The 22,729-nt window shown below is 34.2% G+C and overlaps 1 protein-coding gene across 1 annotated transcript in view; it reads right to left on the reverse strand.

The window, feature by feature from the left end:
- LOC145263843 (uncharacterized) overlaps nucleotides 1-22,729 on the reverse strand; it is a 649,003-nt gene that overhangs the window by 13,399 nt on the left and 612,875 nt on the right. The window contains exons 58-66 of the mRNA XM_080120917.1: nucleotides 20,818-20,959; nucleotides 18,799-19,010; nucleotides 16,483-16,777; nucleotides 13,591-13,800; nucleotides 8,367-8,546; nucleotides 6,568-6,686; nucleotides 6,181-6,307; nucleotides 4,242-4,418; nucleotides 1,634-1,843 (exon numbers count right to left, since the gene is read on the reverse strand). Coding sequence (XP_079977043.1) covers nucleotides 1,634-1,843; nucleotides 4,242-4,418; nucleotides 6,181-6,307; nucleotides 6,568-6,686; nucleotides 8,367-8,546; nucleotides 13,591-13,800; nucleotides 16,483-16,777; nucleotides 18,799-19,010; nucleotides 20,818-20,959 — 1,672 coding nt within the window. The remainder of the gene's footprint in view (nucleotides 1-1,633; nucleotides 1,844-4,241; nucleotides 4,419-6,180; nucleotides 6,308-6,567; nucleotides 6,687-8,366; nucleotides 8,547-13,590; nucleotides 13,801-16,482; nucleotides 16,778-18,798; nucleotides 19,011-20,817; nucleotides 20,960-22,729) is intronic.

The following is a 22,729-nucleotide window of genomic DNA, read 5'->3' on the forward strand; positions in this document are numbered from 1 at the left end:
AATGTGCTTTAACTATGCATAAAAATTGTCTTGGTATGGAAGGATTTCTTGTTCACTGACCGAGGGCAGGAAAGATCAGCATCTAAATTCTCAATTCACACATCAGTTTTTAATGTAGGGAAAATCCGGTTTCCCCTGAAAAAGTTTTGTATTTTAGATGAAAAAAAATATATATATAATTAATTAATACATACATTAAAGACGATGATAATAGTAATAATAATGAGGATGATGTTGCTACTATTAATAGTAGTAGCAACATCATCATCATTATTATTGGCCTTTTCACTTGAACCAAAATGTTCTCTTATTACACAAGACTAAGGTTAATAGTCATTGCAATAACCATCTTTCACTCATTTTAGCTCCTTCCATCAAGTGGCTTTATGCCTTGTCTGGAGCAATTTCAATAAAAAAGTATTATTAATAATTAAGAAGAAAATGAATATGTTTTTATTGCTGATATGATATACAAAAAAGTTATTTCTCTGCAAAGTCAAGTCAATATTGGAAATGAGTCTAACTGACTCCATCAGGACATCGGCAGTAGACCACGTGTTTTATATTAAGTGACACACAACCATGTAAGTGATAAGAGTTAACTTGAAAGATGGAAAGACCTCCTGAATAGTTGATAATTAAGTTTCTTTGAAAAGAAGGAGGAAAGAGGGAAAGAAAAAAAGAGTTTGAGAGAGAGAGAAAGGAAGAAAAAGGAAACAAAGAATTGAAGAGAAAAATGGGTTTAAGAGAGAGAAAGAAAAAACAGAGATTCAGAAAAAGAAAGAAAAGAGAAAGACAATAGAAGAAAAAGGGCAATCTTCAAATGATAGAGGAGGAAATGCTAAGCTTAAAGAGATGGTGGCTGCAATTAGAGTTCCATAAAAAAAAAAAACAATGTGTTTGACAAATGAGAATTTTGCCTGTTGGCCACCGGCGAGTACACACCTCAGCTTTAGGCTTTTGCCCAGGGCTAGATAAGCTCCTCAAAAGTGCTAAGTTGAAAAGCTCTTCCTCCACTAGAACGAACCTGTTGAAAAGATCCTACATCTTGAAACCGCTAAGAACCCGAAGGATTAAACTTTCCTTAGCACAAAGTGTACCCTGAAATATTTATGAATAATTATTCTTGGTTATAAGAAAATGATCTCAGAGTTATTATTGAACTGTTTAATTTGAAAACCCAGTTATTTACAGCACTGACATCACAACCAGTTCAGACTGCCCTGAGAGAAGCGATGTATCAGCCATTCAACAAAGCACCTACAAGAACTCAAACCACAGCATCTGATGAAGAAAGGCCAGCCAGGTATTGCTACACAGACTTAAGGTCAGGCGTGTTTTGTGCACTCTGAGCAGCAGAGCAGTAGTTCTAGTGACAAGTGTTTGGTTACATTTTGAAGGGTTCATCACTAGATAAAGGTGTAGCCACAGGGACTTAGGGTTAGTTACTACGTTTAGGGACTGGAAACATTCTTGTTACACTAATTAGTCTTGTGAAGCAGGATTGAGTAAACAAACCACTTCGCCGCGTACGTGTCCATGTGTTTATGGGCCAACCCGGGAACCGTAGTGTAGAGAGAAAGAGAGCTAAATAAAGCACTGCTATTGTTGATAAAAAAGAAGAAACGTTTACCAGTTCTTTATCGGCCACACAAGGATTCGTGGCCACAGCTGCTAATCCTTCGCTTCGTTCGATTCGCAAATTCCTTTGCAGTTTTTCAATCTTCTTTTCTGCATTCTCTAGCGCGAGCTCGTAGGAAGTACGCTCTTGTTCCCACTTCATGCGTTCAACGGCGAGAGATGTTTCGAGTAAGGACATGCCTTCTTCATCAACAGCTCGAGTCTGAAAAAATGAAATAATTAAAATATTTATAAAACAAGATTTTTTTTTTTTGGTGTTTGTTTAGAATTACACATATTTTGAAAAAACAAAAAAAAAAACAAATTAAATTTCAGAAAATTTTTTATGTACGTGTGTTGTGTAGCGGGGTAAAAATTGAGACCACATATCATAGAGCATATCGGGGATGTATATTTCGGAGGACGAGACATTTATGTTACACTGTTACACAGCGATGATGACTACGATGTCGTTTGTATAACAGCGTAAACAGTGACAACAATGACGATGACAATTCTTCTTATTATTAATACAGAGCTGAGAGATATGATGCAACAGTTTTTGTTAACACGTATATAGAGGGGAGAGTCATCATTGATGATGGTGGTGGGGACACATACTACTTGGAGGGATTCATAGAAAGTTCATTCACAGATGATAGACAAAAACATATTACCTTTCAGTTTCCAAAGACGACAACAAAGACAAGTTTACAAATATAAATGATGTTTCTTTATTCTTCATCCGGATGATCGATGAATCAGGAACTCAAGCTCTTACGATTACATAGTTTCATCTTCCCCACTTTACCTCCAAGGGTCGTCAGCTCCCAGTCTGACCGACTCGACTCTGACTAAGTCGCCCTCTGACTGTGTGTCTCTCTAACTTCGAACTCTGTCTCAATATATTGGGGTCCTGGATATGACCTTAAACTATATCCGAGGGTGAGGCCCTAGCTTGCAAGCCTTAGAGAGTGTGGAGCCACTCTTTAATTGCCATTGCTCCCAGATCCACTCTGACCCGGAGTGGTAGTACCTGTTAGGGTCCTGGATATGACCTTAAACTATATCCAATGGTGAGGCCCCAGCTTGTGGGCTTTGGGGAGTGTGGGCCACTCTTTAATTGCCATTGCTCCCAGGTCCACTCTGACCCGGAGTGGTAGTACCTGTTAGGGTCCTAGATATGACCTTAAACTATATCCAATAGTGAGGCCCCAGCTTGTGGGCTTTGGGGAGTGTGGGCCACTCTTTAATTGCCATTGCTCCCAGGTCCACTCTGACCCGGAGTGGTAGTACCTGTTAGGGTCCTGGATATGACCTTGAACTATATCCGATGGTGAGGCCCCAGCTTGTGGGCTTTGGGGAGTGTGGAGCCACCCCTTAATTGCCATTGCTCCCAGGTCAACTCTGACTCGGAGTGGTAGTACCTGTTAGGGTCCCAACTGTGGGTTAAATAGAATACGACTTAAAAAACAAATACACTATATTAAAAAATCGTTCTTCAAAATCATCAGATTCGGCATTAAATAACCTGAAAAGGGTTGATATGCTGTAAAACAAAACAGCCAACCAAATCAATATATTGGGAATTCTCTTTTTTATGACGTCAAAGGTTTGCCTCGCCATGTGATCCATTCACATGGATTCCACATATGTATGTCAAAACACGCTTTTGGCAAACAAAGAAATTCCTAAATTGAATTGTATCATTTTTAAACTATTTTGTTAATCATTATTTTCAACTTTGTATTGTCCATTCTTTTAACTGACATATTTAATATCCAGTTATTTCTAAAAGAATGAACAATCGCTGCATTCCTAAATTGAATATCTATTATCTTTCAAACTTTGCTTACTGGGTTCGATTCTATCCTTTTCCAAAATGTCATTTTCAAACTTATCTATTTAATTACTGAGGTCTGTCACCTTTTCATGTAACACGTGTACCCATCATGGAATGAAAGACATCATATTCCAAAAATTAATAAATTGTTCAAGTATTTTTTTTTTTATATAAAAAATCATTTTTTTTTTATTTTCAGTGATTTTAATTGTAAACTGTATCCATTACAAAACTGATTTGAATCTCAATAAGTTATTTATAAAAAAATGGCAGATCAAAAGATAGTGTGTCGCTTTATAATATAATTTAATTTTCTTAGTTAAATAAATAAAAAAAAATAACTGATCAATTGACATTATTTTTGGAATGTGACATTTTTGTTTCGTGACGGGTACATATATCATAAGGATTTTTTAAACAGATTTTCCTGTATTTTTGTTTTGAAAATAGGTTCAATAGCAAATTTTCAAACATCATAAAAAACGTATCCAATACATAACATCCCCAAAATAGTTTTTAAATATTTTAAACGTTTTCAATAACTCTAAAAACAACAAAAATAATTTTTAATCACAATAAGACCGAAAAAACTTTTCAATGATTGTTAAATAGAAAAGAATGATCGGAAAGACATAATAAAAAGAAATATAGGTGTGAGAGAAAAAAGCGAAGGAACTGATTTGCCTTGTCACCGCTTCCGGTAGCGCTATGCCAGAAATTAGGAAGGATGTTAGCTGATTATAATCAAAAATGGAATTTCAACCCATTTTCTTCTCACCTGTTGAACAGCATCTCTGTTTTTGTAATCACAGATCCTCTCCCGCATCTCTAAAAGCTGTTCTCGGAGGGCGAGCGTCTCTTCATTTAGCGTGAAAATATCGCTAATCAGTTTCCGGTTGTGCTGCAGGGTCCGTTGGTTCACTGTTGCAGAGAGTTGGGGATAACCAGGACTCTCCTATTAATAGCAATAAATAAAAGAAATAAATTTTGATAAGAAACCCAGTTTGTATATATATATATATATATATATATATATATATATATATATATATATATATATATATATAGTAGAACTCCGGGATACGGCATTAAAAATTAGTAACAAAATACAGTACAGTATACAATCAAATATCATTATAAATAACACTGTAAGGCAGGGCAAATACTGTGACCAGAGGCTGGAAAAACATTGTATTCCACATTGTAACCTGAAAAAACTATATCCTAGGGCCACCGTATCCTGGGGTTCTACTGTGTGAGTATATATATATATATATATATATATATATATATATATATATATATAAAACAGTAAATGTGTGTGTGTGTGTAAAAATTTAACTGATAAGCTCTTCAATTAAAAGTCACATAATGCTGAAATTAAACAGAAAATCGCAATCATACTCCAAAGATGGTTTATAACAAGTAAAATCTTTGTTTGGATGGATGGATAATGGGTACAGAAATATGTCGGTAATTTTAAATACAAAATGTTCATTTCAACTTACCGACATATTTTCTATTACCTTTGCACATGCGCAAATTCATTCATAGCTTGAAGTGGTTTAATTTTAAACTTTTCTTATCTATCTGTTGATAGCTCAAACAATAGGGAATATGGCTGGAGCACTAAATGTTTTGATTTTGATTTTAGCTGATGGCACCCAACTCATTTTTTTCTTTTTAACTTTAAGAATCGGTACTATATATTAGGTACAATATAATATTCAATAGAGAATTGGCTCTGTAATAGTAAATACGAAACCTGTATAAATTAAAATATATTTAAGCATATTTTACTTACGGGCAAGATCAGGCAACTCCCCCCGTCCCCCTGCTAGCCATCCATAAAGAGCTGTTATGTCTTTTTAAGAATTATCAGTGTGCATGGATATAATGAAATTCAAAACACAGACTTCACTTTTTGTTTACATTTTGTTTTTATTATGCCGATATTTATGAGGGGTGTCCCAAAAGTAATGTCTGCTATTTTTCTACCGAACTGGATCAGAGGGAATTGCAAATTGCATTGTTATGATGACTGAACTTATGCATTCATGACCTGAAAGTTTCATCTCTCTGTTGCAAATACTGACGATATGAGACACTAAAAAAGCAAGCCCTGTCATGAACCTGTGTCAGAAGCAGAGGTTCATCATTACATTCCTGGCAAAAGTACATTGAGAATGGTGGTGAGTATATAGAAAAATAAATTCTAGAGCTACAAAAGGTTGCTTGTTTTGATGGTATCACTCTCATCTTCATAGCTCTTCAACTTTTTGAGTAAAAATAGGAGGTTTTATTTTTGAAAAGATCCTCATATATATATATATATATATATATATATATATATTTTTTTTTTTTTTTGTGGAAATATTTTTTATTCACTTATATTTTCTTTTTATATATACCATTCCTTATTTAGGAAGCTCAATGTAATTACAGAGCATATAATGAATAAATAACAAAAGTCTATATTTCAAATTTCATGATATTGACCATCTTACAATTTATTCCTTTAATTCACTTGACATTTAGAAGTGTAAATGTCAACTGGATTAAAGGAATAAATTGTAAGATGGTCAACATCATGAAAATTGGAATATAGACTTTTGTCATTTATTCATGATATATATATATATATATATATGTATATATAAATAAAACAAGAAACAATTTGTGATTATGAATGGATGGTGACAATCTAGAAATCCTACCTTTTCCAATGTGAGAGACGTTTGTAACTGACGGAGATCTGATAAAAGTTCGCCAACTGTAATCACTAGAGGGCGTAGTGTCGCAAATGCCTCCGATGACTGAGCGTTGCGGTTAGCTTTTACAAACCTGAAATAAAAAATTTATTGAATATTTAAATCATTTTTTTTATCAATAAATAAAAAGAAGACAATTGTTATATTCACATCATTTTATGAAAATCATATTCAGAAAAAAAAAAAAAAAAAAAAATTGATCTCTCTTCAGATTGAATGAACACATCTACTAATTCCAGTCAAATTAAACAAGCAAGTTAAATCAAATTATCGAAACAAAATGAAACGATGATGTAAGATGTGTTAAAATAAAAACCATCGAAAGAAACTCACGTTATGGATTTGTTCAGCAAATCTTGAATTTTAATGCCATTCATCTCCAAGTGCTGGCGGAGATTTTCAAGTTCGCACTTGTAGGCGGAAAGCATCTTTTCCTTCTTGGATGAGTCCGACTGGAATGTGAAGAAGAAACATTCAGTTACAAGAGACAATCAAGAAGAGAGAACTCCTCACAATTAAGTAAAGGAGTACTTCGGCAGGTAAACTCGTGCTGGCTACATGTTTTTTTTTTAACCATTTTAATTCTTCTAATTTAGCGTGATTTGCAATTTACTCAGTAAGGCACCCACCTTTAACTATACATTTGTCTATCACTTTTACCCTCTCACATTCTATGTGGTTTGCCCCCCCCCACTCTTATTTTATACCGTTTCTTTTTATTCCTTTCTTTTGTTTCTTTTTTGATGAGTCTGAGCACAATGGCAAAGAATATTATGAAGAAACACTTAGTATGCAATAAAAATATAGAAATAAAAATAAGATAAAGCACTTCTAATTTAACTTAAGTGGTGGTCTAATACGTACACGACTAAGCAGAGTGGTGGTCTAGTGGTTACCTGCCTTCTTGACTGACGAATGTTGATCCAGTTTTAAACCATTCATTTGACTAGCCCAAATATTGATCAAGTTTTAAATAATCTACCTTTGTGATTCAATGTCATCTAAAGATGAAACACAATATTACAAACAATTGATTTAATAAATCAATATTCTATATTAAAGCTGAGTTAATTAATGACAGAAAAAAATTAGTTTGAAATGCAATTAATTAATAATTAATAAAAAAATTAATAAAAAAAATAATAATTAATAAAAAAAATTAATAATTAATAAAAAGAAATTAATAATTAATAAAAAAAATTAATTAATAAAAAAAAATAATAATTAATAAAAAAAATTAATAATTAATAAAAAAAAAATAATAATTAATAAAAAAAAATCCTAATTAGTCTATTTCTGTCTGCTACATCTTTTTCATTTATATTTCTCTATTCAACAGCTGTGGATTTAATGATATTCGTGCACTAATGATGAGTGTTGTACTCAGCTTATCTCATTCATAGTCGGATATATTAACCATTACGACATCAGCAAGACATTTTCTGAGTTTGTATTACAATCCACAGACGTACGAAAAAAGTGGTCAAAAATTAAAAAAACCTAACAAATAAATGTTACCAAAGGGAAGATAAGTTACTTTTCTACCCATCTGAAATAGTTTTTAGTGTTTTTACTCACTTAAAAACATTTAATTGGTTTAAAAAAAAAAAAAAGATACAGTGTAGCGCGATAGGTGTGAACAAGAAAAATGGTGTCAAACTGACCCCTGAATATGTGAAGTTTGGAAAACGACTTAAAAATAAAAAAAATTATAATAAATACTGTTAGAAACCCACCCAATATGTGTCACGGTAACATATATCGGGTGAGTTTCTAACAATATTTTGTATGATTTTTTAGTTTTAACTCATGTTCTCAAATTTCATGTATTTATCATGCCAGCTTGCTGCCATTTGTCTTGCTCACATATATTGATAAACACTATTTGATTTTCAGAACCGTGTAAACGTTTTAAAATAAATAAAACCACTAAAAAAATTTTCCAGATATAAAAGTAACTTATCTTGCCTTTAATAACATTTATTTGTTATTTTCTTTACCACTTTTTCGTACCTCTGTGGATTGTACTACAAACCCCATTTACTAATATTGATTGGCAGAAAATATGTCCGAGTGTACCGTCAAAAGTAGAAAGGGTCCCATCACAAAAAAAAATATTATATATTCCTTACATCGTCTTGATGCTGAACATGTGCATGCGTGGTGCGGCTCTCCATGTGCTGAGATGAACGCAATGTGTTGTATTCCATTTCATACACAAGCTGTCGTTCTTGTAACTGCGTGTTCTTCAAGTCTGTCTCAAGTGATTGCACTTTTTCCTGAAGTCGCTGCACTTCTAATTCATTTTTATGCTGAAAATCGATAAAAGAGTTGAGTGATCAGCAAAAATTATTAGTTTGTCGACATTGTTACGTTAGGGTCCGTTAACAAACAATACAAAAAACCCTCAATGTTTTGTTGTTTTAAAAAAAAAAAAAAAAAACTTGCATTCATTCCAAACAAAGTACACTGCTGCTGCGACGTAAAAAAGTACTGCGACTTGTAGTGATGGGAAAATTAATCGGAATCGAGAATCGGTAAAATCGGAATGTTTTGGGATTTCAGAATTGTTATCAGAAAAATGTCTACCTATTTCCCGATGCCAAAAACGATTCCTTTAACTATCTGCTTTATCTGATTTGGTTTAAAGCAAAATCTTCCACTGTTTGTAGTAAAAACAAAATAATAAATATTTATTGATTTTAAATTACCAGTAAAACCAAAATCTATAGATTACTCCCTCACACAAGTGTGTTTTTTAGGTTTGAGAAAATATATGCACATTTAACGTATGTTTTTATGGTAATCGGGGGAAAAATAACAACTGTATAGTTAAATATTTAGAGACTCATAAAGAATCGGAATCGGGAATTTTGTATCAGAATTGGGAAAAATATTGGAATCATCCTATTACTAGTGATTAGGGATTAGATTTATAGTAGCCATTCTAAGTGGAAAGTTGTGCAGCAAGATCTTTGTTCACATAACATTTAATGCATGTTAAAGGGAGTAAATTCCTAAAGCAAGCAGTTCAAGAAATGTTGTGAAAATAATGTTCAATATAAGAATAATTGTTCAACTAATCCAAACTGATTGTTTTTTATTTCTAAATGATGACATTTTTTTCTCTCCAAAATTCTAATTTTGTCCAAAATAAAAATTCAAAAGTTACTTCCTTCTTTTTGAAGTTTGTTAAAAATGGGATGGTAGATCGGAATTGGAAAAATCAGAACTTTGTTGGGGTATCAGAATCGATATCGGAATCAGAAATTTTTTTTTGCATATCTTCCAATACCAAAAACGATTCCTTTAATTATTCTTTTTCATTTGATTCATTTTTAAATTAAAATCTCCCACTGCTGTCCGTAATAATAAAATAATAAACATTTAATGATTTTAAACTACTAGTAAAACTAAAATCTATGGATCATCCTTCCCACAAGTGTTTTATACGTTTGAGAAAATATCTGCACATTTAACATGTGTTTTTACAGTGATCAGGAAAACATCACTTTATCATTAAATATTTAGATATTTATAAAGAATCGAATCGGAATTGATAATTGTGTAGTATTGGGAATCCCAGTTTAATTGCTATATAGGTAGTTTTAGAAATAGAAAGATATATAAACATATATTTGGGTTCCCATCAGCGAGTTAGCCAAGGTCAGAAAAGGTTGGGTTGGACAGGCGTCAAACCCAAGTCACCTTGAACGACCTAGATTAGAATGTACCAGAAATTAAGGGGTGATACAGAATTGTGGTCGTAGGCTCTTCCGGTTGACGACCACATGGAAACGTGAGGGAGAGTTTGGTTTAGGCAGCAGAGGAAAGCAGACCGGAGATTTGGGTCTCTCTCCCGACGACTAGGGGGTCCGAGATATTAGGCTTGCCTTGAATAAAAAAGATTGAAACTTCAATTCCATCTTGTTGTCCGTTCATGAATCTGTCTGCAGCACCACTCCCCAGCAAGATTGGAAGACCAGCGACCGAGAAGATGTCATGTGCTGGCCAAGGCAAACCAGGTACGTTGTATTATATTGTTTGCACATACACGTCTCGGAAACTCCCCAAGGCAAGAAGAAACTGTAAGACATTAGAAGAATAGCAAACACACACCCACACACACATATATAACAGTGAACTGCATGTAAGGACACACGTTTATACGTAAGAACACACACACCCACACGTATATGGAAGAACATTGATAAGAACACACAGACCGTAACAGTAAACGTTGGAATCGAGAATTTAGTACGGAATCAGTAACTGTATCGGAATCAGAAAAAATATTGGAATCGTCCCATTAGTTAAAAAGATGGCGTCCGTATTAAAATAATTTCTAACTCAGTCAAAGTATTTTCTGAAATTGGATTGCATTAAAAAAAAAAAAAAAAAAAAAAAATTATGTTGTTTTTATTTCAAAAATAGTTTGTTTTTTTTGTCTTAAGCTAAGAGAAGTAACACTGTATTTAGAAATACAAAATTACATTCGCCCTTTTTATTGCTTTTTAAAGATGGCATCCATCTGATGATAATTCTGGCCTAGTGAAAGTATTCTCTTGAAAGAATTAAACCAAATTCTATTTTATTATTCTTGCAACGATCCACCAAATGAACTGAGGAACCAGAATCAAATATCGATTTTGTCAGAAGAAACTATCAATGAAAAATATCCAGAAAGAAACTAACTTTACTTTATATATTAAAAAAGATAAGATCGAATGTCAGAATTATAATACAAGAGTTATTTCCCCCTGAACAATATGGCTACTTCGAATGAAGACGAAAGTAAGTGTTTTCACTCAGTAGAATTATTATATGTTTCATTTATTCCAATTCATTTGACTTGTTAATTGTAGGGAAACGCATGATTTACCTAACAAACACGTGTGCATAATTCAATGGGTCGGTCGTGGAACACAATGAATGAAGAAGAAAGAAACAAAAATGGTTGCCTTATTTCTTTATATGCCTGCAATGTTATATATATGATATACAGATGAGATGCTCCTGGTTGATTTTTCAGAGGACATTCACTTTGGAGTTGGATTTTGAAAAAGTAAGTTCGATCAGCAGAAATTGTTGATGTGAAGGGCAGAAGAAATAACACGCGGGTTATTTAATTATAATTATCTAAATCCAGTGGTTCCCAACCAGTGTGTCACGGAATGATTACTGGTGTACCACAAAGATATTAGACGTGGAAGTTACAAGTTGTTTTAGGTAGCTTTCATATCGTTATAACCGGAGTTGTTTGTATTAATGAATACTCACACATTATTACATGATGTTAACGCTAAAATATCAAAACATAAAAAATAAAATGTGTTATTAAATCGCTTGTTTAAATTGTATTTTGAATTTTTCGATAACAATAAACATTGGCAAGCCATTATTATTCTATACCAGGTACTGAATCTGGATATGTTTTATTCATGTGAATAAAAATTTTCCTTACATGGTCGTATTTATCATTTAATATTTAATTACAAAAAGGCTTTATGAGTAGAAAATATTCACTTTTTGTGATACGTTGGTTGGTTGTTTTTGTTTTATGGCATATCAACCCTTTTCAGGTTATTTAATGCCAAATCCAGTGATTTCGAAGAAAAATTTTTTGATCGAATATATTTGTTTTTTTTTTCAAGTCGGTTTCTATTTAACCCATAGTTGGGACCCTAACAGGTACTACCACTTCGAGTCAGAGTGGACCTGGGAGCAATGGCAATTAAAGGGTGGCTCTACACTTCCCAAAGCCTGCAAGGTGGGGCCTCACCATCGGATATAGTTTAAGGTCATATCCAGGAACTTTTGTCATAGGTGTGCCGCAAAAATTTAAAGAGCTCAATAGTGTGTCGTTATGTAAAAAAGTTTGGGAACCACTGGTCTAATGGTCTTCATTACTTTGCTGTTTAGATATCTTGTTATAATACAGCTTTTTATTTCAGTAGCTTTCTACCCAGAACTGCAGGCTTGTAGAACTTTCTTTTTGATGACTGTTTTCCTCCTACCTATAGCCTTGGTTTTTTACACAACTAAAGTCACTAGGCATCTCCTGTCTTTATAATAATCATCTTTATTTCTTGTTAGCTAAAGTGACTTCATGCTTTGTTTGAAGCGGTTTCCATTAAAAAAACAAAAACAAAAATAATTTTATAAAAAAGAAACATGAACATTAGGTATAACAGATCTCAGTCAGTTAGAATTTTTTATTTATTTTTTGCTTTTTTTGTTTTTTGCCACATGTTTTTACAGATGAACCTCCCCATGATCTTAAGTCATGGTTACAGCATTCATTCTGGGTTGGTTGGGTTGGCTCTTTCTGATAAGTTTACCACATACCAAACACCGACTGACCAGGCACGGTGATTCAAACCTGCTCCCATAATGAAAGCATGCCATTCGTGGTTCCAGCGGCAGACCTCCCAAAGGTGATGACAGTTCATCATCCTGCTGTTGGATAATTCACATCCCCAGGGAATGATGTCAAAGGAAAGTTGGTCAGAAGCCTGGATGCAGACGCCGGGGAATGATGCCAAAGCATGTCAAAATGTGGAACATAGAATTCCCAGAGATTAGGTCAGCGAGATTGACCTATACATTTTCAAGACAATGCATGTTGGAATGTTGATGCTATCTGGGTCAATAAAAGAGATAGCAGACAACAGAGAGAGAGGAGAGCAGCCACGACAGGCGAGCTAAGCAGCACATTCTCAACCCCCCCACCCCATCATTAATGTCAAAACTATCATTCGGAAACTTCAAAGGTAATTTTGAATAAACAAAATATTTTTATAATCAGCTGCGTGTGTTTTATTATCGCTAACAAGTGTATAAATCGAGACAATGAAAAGATTGATTTTTAGAAATTAAATCGACTTAAAACACATTTGACGATCGACTGCAGCATAATATAACACTGCTTCACTGTCCTAAGTCAGGTTTTGAGTTAGCCATCGCGACGTTTCTTCAAGTCTGGTGGTGATGCTGGGTCTATGATTTCACAGATAAAGTCACCTGGGTGTTGTTGAAGAGCGTGGCTGAACCGACGAAGGGGTCTGGCAAGGAGAGATTTTTTTAGAGAAAGTGGATCTTACAGCAAGTGCAAATTGTACTGTTGCGGACAAACTGTTGCCAGCGGACATGGAGGATATGGCATAGGTAGTGATGGTCGAATATCTCCAGTTTGCATATGTCACTGGCACGCATAGGCCAAGTCTTGCATCCATGAAGGAGAATGTTGGGGGACAAGGACCTGGTAGATTCTGACTTTGGTGTTCAGCCTCATTTCCTAAAGACAAAATATATGTAAAAAAAAAAAAAACGTGTCAAGAGACAACAAATCCTTACCATTTCAACTTTGTTATTATCGACCAATCGAACCATTTCTTTCATGTTTTTCTTGTTGGCTTTCTTTTCGTTTTCCATCGCAATGTAAACATCTTTTTTCTGTTGACGGACATTTTGCAACTCAAGAGTCAGCGTATGTTTCTCTGCTTGCAAACGAATTGCACGTTCTTTTTCGTAATTTAGCTGTCGCTCGTTGTCTTTGTATTGGCTCTGAAAAAAAAATTAAAAGCAAAATGATTCACATCAAGTTGCATATTTTTAAAATAAAAAAAAAATTGTTTTTTATCAATAGATTCTTAAAAACTCCAGTTTACAACCAAAATGATCTAAAACTAAAAAAAAAAAAATTAGTTGCTTATGCATTAGAATTCGATATCTAAAATTTTTTAAAAGTAAAAACACTATTATGTAATTACATCTCATGTAAAAATTATTAAAACTTCCAAAAGCTATGAAAAATGATTGCCATCTGCTAAAACTATTTTTTTTTTTACAAAAAACATTGTTATTATTGATCCACTTTAACGCATCTGCAGAATAAAAGATTTTTAAAAATTTCCAATGAAAAACGAAACACATAAAACATCCGTGGGTTGTTTGGATTATTCAGTCAACTTTTCTCGTTATTCACACAATTTTTTTCGGCTGATGTGACACACGGCGCAACATATAAAGCACAAAGTATAATCAGTTTTAAAATGATCAGCTTCTGGAGGTTAAAGGATCAATCTTCAATACAGACAATACTAATTATAACATATAATTAAGAATCAGTGTTTATCCATTATGTGGATATATACAAAATAAAAAATTAAATGTATTTTAAATAAAAACACTATTACATACTCATGTATCGTGGAAATTTGTAAAAAATTCCAAAATGATAGAGTAGAAGATCTGCTAGAATTATTTTTCTTTTTACATAGCTATTCGTGCACATTTTGGATTCGTTATTTTCTAAATTAAAATCGCAGTTACCTCCCTTGGATTCTGTGAACTCTTCAAAAGTAATAAATATGATGAAACTGCATTATTTGAGGAATTTTTACTTGTGATCATTTTTCGTAATTTTGCATTTAGATTTAGGCACAGATAGAGAGCGGGGGAAATCGTTTATAGTCCTATAATTAGACTTCATTTAGTATTACACATATAAACATGAGAAAAACACAAAGAAAAATCGGAACACGATGGCAACCGAATTGACCTGATGTAGTGTGATTTCACTTAATAGTTCTAAGTGAAAATGTTTTTGAGTTTATCCTCAGTACAGGCAATACTAATTATAACATATAAATAAGAATCAGCGTTTGTGCATAAGTGGATATGTAAAAATATTTTTTTAAGTGAATTTTAAGCAAAAACACTATTACATACTTGTGTGTCATGTCGAAATTATTAAAAATTCTAAAAGCTACAGAAAAAGATAAAGTAGATCAGCTGAAACTATTTTTTTTTTTAAAACAAACCGAACCAAGCCAAACAGGCTGACGTTTGTTTTCATACCTAAAAAGAAAAACCTGGATCGATAATCACAATGTCTATTTTATTTTGTAAAAAATAAATATTTTGTTTTTTTCGATCAGGCAATGTCCCGTATGAAACACATTAACTGATTTTCAAACAATTTGATTGGCTAGTTGTTTAGTCCTAAGTAATTCGCAATTGTATTTGGAGTATGGGCAACACTCAAAATACCATTTTGAATGACTTACTCCAAAGAATCTGATTAATACAAATAATCAACCCTCCTTTAAAAAATTCAGACATAAAAAATGTCAAATCGGACATTGGCAGATAGTGGATTAATCTACTGATAACAAACATTTATGGGGAGCTAGATTTTTTTCTCACATTAAAAACTAACCTTATACCAAAATTTTACCCTTCTGGGAAGGCAATTAAATAAGAAATATATAGTATCTAGTCAGCTAACATACTTCCTAACTTCCAGTATAGCTCTACTGGAAATGATAACAAGGCAAATCAGTTCCTTCACTTTTATTGTTCTTCAATATTTCTATTGTGAAAATGCAAAAGCCACATTTTTTTTCATTTCACCATGTGTTTCAAGTCAAAAAGATCTTGATCAACAATGCTCTTCAAAGTGCTGCCATAAACACTTGTGTCTTCTGCATAGATATCAACGAATAATCTCAGAATATGATTTCAAAGATCATGAAGATCTGGAAAAGGTTTACATCCAGAATGGATCTCTGAGGTACGTTGGCATCAATGCTATTAATGCTTTGGAGTTTTGCCCATTAACAAGTATTTGTATAAACTTGGAGAGAAAGGACTTGATGATCGAGAGGTGCACTGCTAACCTTGAAACAAATGTTTGACTTATCAGTATATATGATTATTTGGTTATAGTCAGCTAACGTGGCGCGACCGGAAGCGGTGACAAGGCAAATCAGTTTCTCCACTTTTATAATTCTTCAGTATTTCTATTGCGAAGCGATTTATTCAAATAAAATATAAGAAATAGACAAAATTATAAAAAAGATAAAAATAACACAATTAGTCTTTATTTGCATGTTTAATAACAACATCTCAAAAATAAAAGTTTTTATTTTCTTTGAAATTTTATAAGAAATATATGTTTACGAAATTATAAAAAATAAAAAGTAATTTCTTTAATTTAAAAAAAAAACAAAAACTTTTTTATTTGAATTCATGTAATAAATATATGTTTATGAATATATAAAAATATTAAAAAAAACGTAATAAAAAAAAGGGGGGGGATATAGGCGTGAAAGAAAAAGGCGAAGGAACTGATTTGGCTTGTCACTGCTTCCAATAGCTCTATGCTAGAAGTTAGGAAGTATGTTAGTTGACTGTATACTGACTATAATCAATTTTCTTATAGAGAATTATACACACACTTACCTCAACAAAGTCCGACTTGACTTGAAGTTTTTGAAATTTCGTCTTTTCTTTTTTCAGCTTTTCTTTTGTGGCCTGCAGTTCTGATGTGAGGGCGAGGACTTTGGCCTGTGATTCTGACCTGACCGTCTCTACCTCTTGCTGTAAATCTCTCAGTTGTGATTGTTCGGTATTCAGTAATGCCTGTAAGTCCATGATTCTTGCATGGTCACACTCAGACGTGCTCTGTTCAACAGAGCGGATGTTTTCCAAAGACTGCGTCAACTGAGCATTTAACGCCTTTACTCGATTCAAATTTCTACAAAAAAATGAGAAAAAAAAAAAAAAAAAGAAAAAAAGAAAGAAAAAATAAGAAAGAAAAAAAGTGGAATAGAATGATGTTTAGATTTTTAGTATAAAAATACATACTGCTGTGGAATGGTAAAATCCACAGGATGGAAAATTGTCGTCATAGAAAAGCCAATATGATTCCATTTCCATTTAATGAAAACCGGTTTTCTTTTTTGTTGCAGACCATCTACTAGTCGGCCAGTTGTGTACAAATCCTAAGACAAATAGAAGCATTCTATCATGTCTGAAAGTGACACAATGTTCAATGAGCGAAATCAGAGATATGCCGCTGTACAACTCATGTACTCTACCAATCCAAGCTATGACAACAGGACCATTGCCAGCACCCTCAAAATGCATCGCTGGATTGCCACAAATAATAGGGACATGCCCAGGGTGATGAAAACAAAGTTTCCGGCTACGGTTATGGTCTTTGGAGTAGTTTCAAACGAGAGCCATATCATGCCACCTCACATCTTTGAAGTCTGCTTGAAAGTCAACACCAATGTGTACCTGGATGTGCTGAAGAGTGTGGTCATCCCCTGGTGCAATCAGATGGCCATTGGTAGACTCTAGGTGCGGCAGCATGACTCAGTGCCCAATATATAATAGTGATTTCAAAAGTAACAAAAAAAAAAAAATGACTTGGGTGCCATCAGCTAAAATCAAAACCGAAACGTATAGTGCTCCAACCTTAGTCATTACTGTTTGAGCTATCGTCAGATGGAAAAGAAATAATTAAAAACAAACTGATTTTAATGTTTTATGCATGTGCACACACACACACATTGGAGTAGCTTGATTTTACTTTTTTATTTTTATGCTTCAAGTATTCAGAGGACTAACTCAACAAGCAACAAATGTATATATTTGAGCATACAAACAAATAACAAGTTCCAATTTTTTTTTTTTTTTCAATTTTGATCTCTTAGCAGCTATTTTTACCAACTAAAAATCCATAAAAGAATGATCTACAAAAAAATACAATCATCTGCAACATTGTGTCTCAGTAGAGATGAACTTTGAAAAAATGCAGACAGACGCATGGGAACTAATTCACCGATTAATTTGGCATCTCCACTGTGTTCTCATCGATTTCTGTTGTAAGATCACTTTCTGTATAATTATAAACCAAACTGTGATGGGAAAAATGCTTCCAGAAATGCTAGGAAAATTCTCCAATGTAAGGATGAGTGTTTCCCCTTTTAGTCTTATCTGGTCCCAACACTGAAAAGGGGCTAACGGTATTACAAGTGGTTGGTTGGTTTTGTTGTGATATAACTCCTTTGTGAAGGTTAAGAATAACTATGGTAAACTTACCTAAAAGTTTTACTTTTTAATAATTTTTTTTTTTTTTAAAGTACATGGCCATTGTCACTTTTGACATTTGACTTATACCTACTTTCGCCTGGTACCTATCTCAACCGCAACATATAGTTCTTGCCGCTTCTGTTGTTGAAAAAAAAACAAAACAAAACAAAACAAAAGCACAACCCATAATGTACTTCCCAAATAGTCAGGGGGCTTGCACACACACACACACTCATGCACACATGCATACACACACACTCACACACACAAACATACACAGACTCATGCACGCACACACACACTCATACACACATACATGCATGCATGCACGCATACACACACGTGCATCCACACACAGAGTAGCTTGATTTTACTTCTTTTTTTTTATGCCTCAAGTGTCCAGAGGTCTAAATCACCAAGCAACAAAATCTCACCACTTCACTATTAAGTTCCCTAGATTACCTGAAAGCTTTCTACTCTAATAATTTCTTTCCTCCAACTCTTAGACTTTGGAATCTCATCCTGTACTGACTGCAGAAGTTTAAATGCGAACAGACTGTTCAACTTCCTGAATCCTTTATTAGATACGATCCCAAATAGCAACCCCTTACGTTCCAAGCAGCAACATGTCTTATTTGGCATAAAAAAAAAGCGTCAGAAAGATTTTCAGATACACACCTGTTGGTTGCCTCGAGATGAGTTTCATTTTCTTGGAGGCGACATTTTAAAGCAGCAAGGTCGGCTTCGTGTTGCGCTATCAGTGATTGGTTCTGCACCCGCTCCATCTCGAGTTCTTGTTTCAGAGTTAAATTCTCCTGTTGCTTCTCTTCGGCAATGTCCTCTGCGTTTTTCAACTTTTCTCGTTCATTTTCCATAGCAAGATGAAGATGCTAAACAATAACAATATATTCGTCATTAATTTGCTGAATAAAACGTGCAAACATTTTTTTTTTCATCAACATCATTATATTCAGATTAATGTCGATTTTTTTTTTTTTTTTTACTATAGTCACTGCTTATCAGGGCCCCGAGGCCACTCAAAGATGAGGGCTAATCAATGTGTTTTTTTCATCAGCATATTAAAATTAATATTAATTTTTTTTTTTACTATGTAGTCACCGTTTATCAAAGCCCCGAGGCCACTCAAGGATGAGGGTTAATGTGTATCAAGTGAGACAATACCAAGATGATCAGTGATGGTAGAAATTGGGTAGAAATTAATTATTTTAGAGGATGGTTCAACAAGAATTTGTTTCTGTTGGACTTGAAAACGATCATGTTGTCAGCTGGAAAGCAGCTTCACAGTATAGAATTACACAGTTGGGCAGTTCCAGGAAAGAAATTCTGCTCAAGGAATTTTCATTTAGTTTTATGTATATATAAAGAGTGAGGGAAATTGTTGACAGTGGTTGTAGCTAGACGAATGTTTGCTGTGGATGTTTAATGGGTGTGTCTGTGGGGGGGGGCATAATTTGCTGAATAAAATAGGCAACGTGATGTACTTGCAATAACCCTTATCCCTGAGTGGCTTCCGGGCCTTGATAAGTGGTGATCACTGTGTAAAAAAAAAAAAACTGCTTTATGGTGAGCTGTCCATGGGAAAGAGACCGTAGCATAAACCTTCAAAACGTTTTAAAGATGAACTGAGGAATAACCTTAAGTTGCTGAAAATTGGTGTGGATAATTGGAGACTTCAAATTGTGGATCGAAATAATTGAAGAAAAGTGATCGTAAAAGAATGTATAAAGCTGGAGGAAAAGCTTGTTAAGTATGCAGTATTGAAATGTGCTTAGAAAGCGTTGTGGTTAATTATCTGAAGAAGGCCAGAGGATGAGTTGGCCGACACGTGGTGAAACAACAACAACTATGAAGATGAGGATAACAGTCCGCAAATAAACAAACAAATACAAAAAAAACTGTTGATTTGTTTTTAACTTTGCAGAACATGATTGAGTTTTGCAAAAGGGATGAAAATAAAAAAACAATAACCTCAATGTTTGGTGCACTTTATCTTCAGAAAGCCTGATCTGGTAGCACCAGGTGAAAGTTTGAAGTTGGAGAAATTAGAGGAAACAGATTTGTGACAAACTTATAGTTCAGTTTGTTAGCATTTGGTTCTGGGTGAAATTCTTATATGGTTCTTGGATGATAACACAATTTCAGGTTATCTTTGCAAAAAAACTCCTCCTTCTTTAAAGATTAAAAATGAGAAAAAGGGCACTTCAGGGATTACTACTCGTGTAACGTAATACTCTTCTTTGCTTGATCCCCCAATGGAAAGGTGTTGTAGGAGAAATTAAGAAATTTTTTTTTATTAAACCTTAAAGTGCAGAATGTTGATATTTATAGTTAAAATCAACTCTCCAGATCCTGGAGGAGCAAAAGGTGGGACATCCACATACTCTGATCGTCAAGCCTGTTCTGATGCCTCTCTCCTCCCCTTCTCATCTCTCAATCAGTGATGTACATTTGCAATTGTTTTTGGTGCATTCTTGAATCTTCAACATAAAAACTAAACAAATGTTCACAATTTAAATTTTAGTCTCAACCTTGCAATAATCAAATTAATTGTAGTCACATTCCAAATGTGACACCTGCCCATATCCTTCACCTACATCACATTACCATCTATCATTCCTGTCCACTATTCTGCATTTTTCTGATCACCCCAGGCTAATCCCATACCACTGAACTCACCTGAAACTCCAGGTCTCGTTGTTGGCCCATCTTTCCGCTCAGGATCTCATTCTCCATTTTTAACTCATGAAGTTTGTTTTTCTCAAGATCAAGTTGCTCCATCAGCTCAGCAGTCTTTACTTTTTCCTCCTCTCGTACAGCCCTGTTTAAAATAAACAACAAAATATTTGCACATGAATGAAATAATTATCACTAGCAGGACCCGTGGAAATTCCACAGTTTTATCTGTAATGAATAAATCTGGTTAGGGGAATCTATTTCAAAAACTCTTGAAAGAGTTTGTGACATATATCCATTCTATGGACGTCAGGTGCGAATACAGACTCGACAATACATTATTGTACTATTTTTTGCCAGAACAGACATTACATTTTAATTCTCGTCCAAAGGTCCAAACCCCTCGGAGGTCATCTATTAGTTTTCGGCTAGTACAGGGTGGAACGATAAATTTGTTACCCTAAAAAAAAAAAAAAAAAAAACAACACTAAAGATTTATTTTAAAACTTTTATGTAAAAAATCAATTCGGGTTGATTATGAAGTAAAGCTGCCATCTATTCAATGTAGCTATCGTCAGCCTCAATCACCGTTTCAATACAGGTCCGGAAGTAGAAATATGCCTTTTCCATAAGCACCGGTGGGAGCTCGGCGAATACTTGGTGGATGGCGGTGATCAGGCTGCTTTTGGTGTTGTGAGAGGTCATGTTGGTGATGTTCTTGACATATGACCAAACGAAGTAGTCCAACGAGTTCAGGTCAGTGGAGGAGGGGACCAGTGAGAGAAGGGTACAAAGTCATAGCACTTCTCCTGAAGCCTGGGTTTCTTTGGACTTGTGGGCCGGCGACAAGTCCTGCTGCTACACCCGGGGTCTACCACCGGCCACCTGATTGCACTAGGGGATCACCGCACTCTTCAGCATCTCCAGGTATACTTTGGTGTTGACTTTCAAGTCAACTTCGAAGATGTGAGGTGGCATGATGTGGCCTTCACTTGAAACCACACCAAAGGCCATAACTGTGGCCAGAAACTTTATTTTTCATCACCTTGAGCATGTCCCTGTTATTCATGGAAATTCAGCAATGCATTTTGAGGGTGCTGGGAGTGGTCCTGTCGTTATAATTTGGATTGGTAGAGAGCATAAGTTGTATAGTGGCTCATCTCCGATCTTGCTCATTGAACATTGTGTTATTTTCAGATATGATAGAAGGCTCCTATCGCCTTTGGGATTTGTACACAACTGCCCAATAGTAAGTAGATGGTCTGAAACCCCTCAAAAAAAAAAAAAAAAAAAAAAAGAAGAAAATTGGTTTTCATGAAACAGAAGTGGAATCATGTCATCTTTTCTAGAGCAACAATTTTACCATTCCACCCTATATTGCTGACACTACCAATAGAAAGAGGAAAATTGTATCGTTAGAAGTGGGCACAATTTTTGTGAATGACATTTCTTGTGTATGGCCTATATAAATTCTGATTTCTTTGGCTTGCATTCTATTATTGATGTTGAATATATAGATCTATATTTCTAAATATAATTTTACTACTTGGGATAGTATTTACACAAACAAATGACACAAAGTCCTCATTTAGATAGCTCAATAGGGTAATACTAGAGCTATTAGTATTTTTTTAAAAATTACAACTTTATGAGGAACAGACACTCATATTGTTGCTCATTTTCAAAATGTTAGGTTTTTATTGGTAACAACTTGCGTACAGTTGTTTCGGTCCAATGTTGGCATATAAGTATATAATAGTTTATTTAGTATGGTTCTGCACAACTGGGCAAGCTCATCAGCACATAGAAAAATTCAATTTTTTCCACAGCCTATTAACATATATAAGTTATAAAAATATATATGGCATTAAGCTACACAAGGTATATTCCGCATTTCATTCTTATGCATAAGCCT

Source organism: Euprymna scolopes, chromosome 39 (genome assembly GCF_053919585.1).
Source record: "Euprymna scolopes isolate OS-2025 chromosome 39, ASM5391958v1, whole genome shotgun sequence".
Lineage (NCBI taxonomy): Eukaryota > Metazoa > Mollusca > Cephalopoda > Sepiida > Sepiolidae > Euprymna > Euprymna scolopes.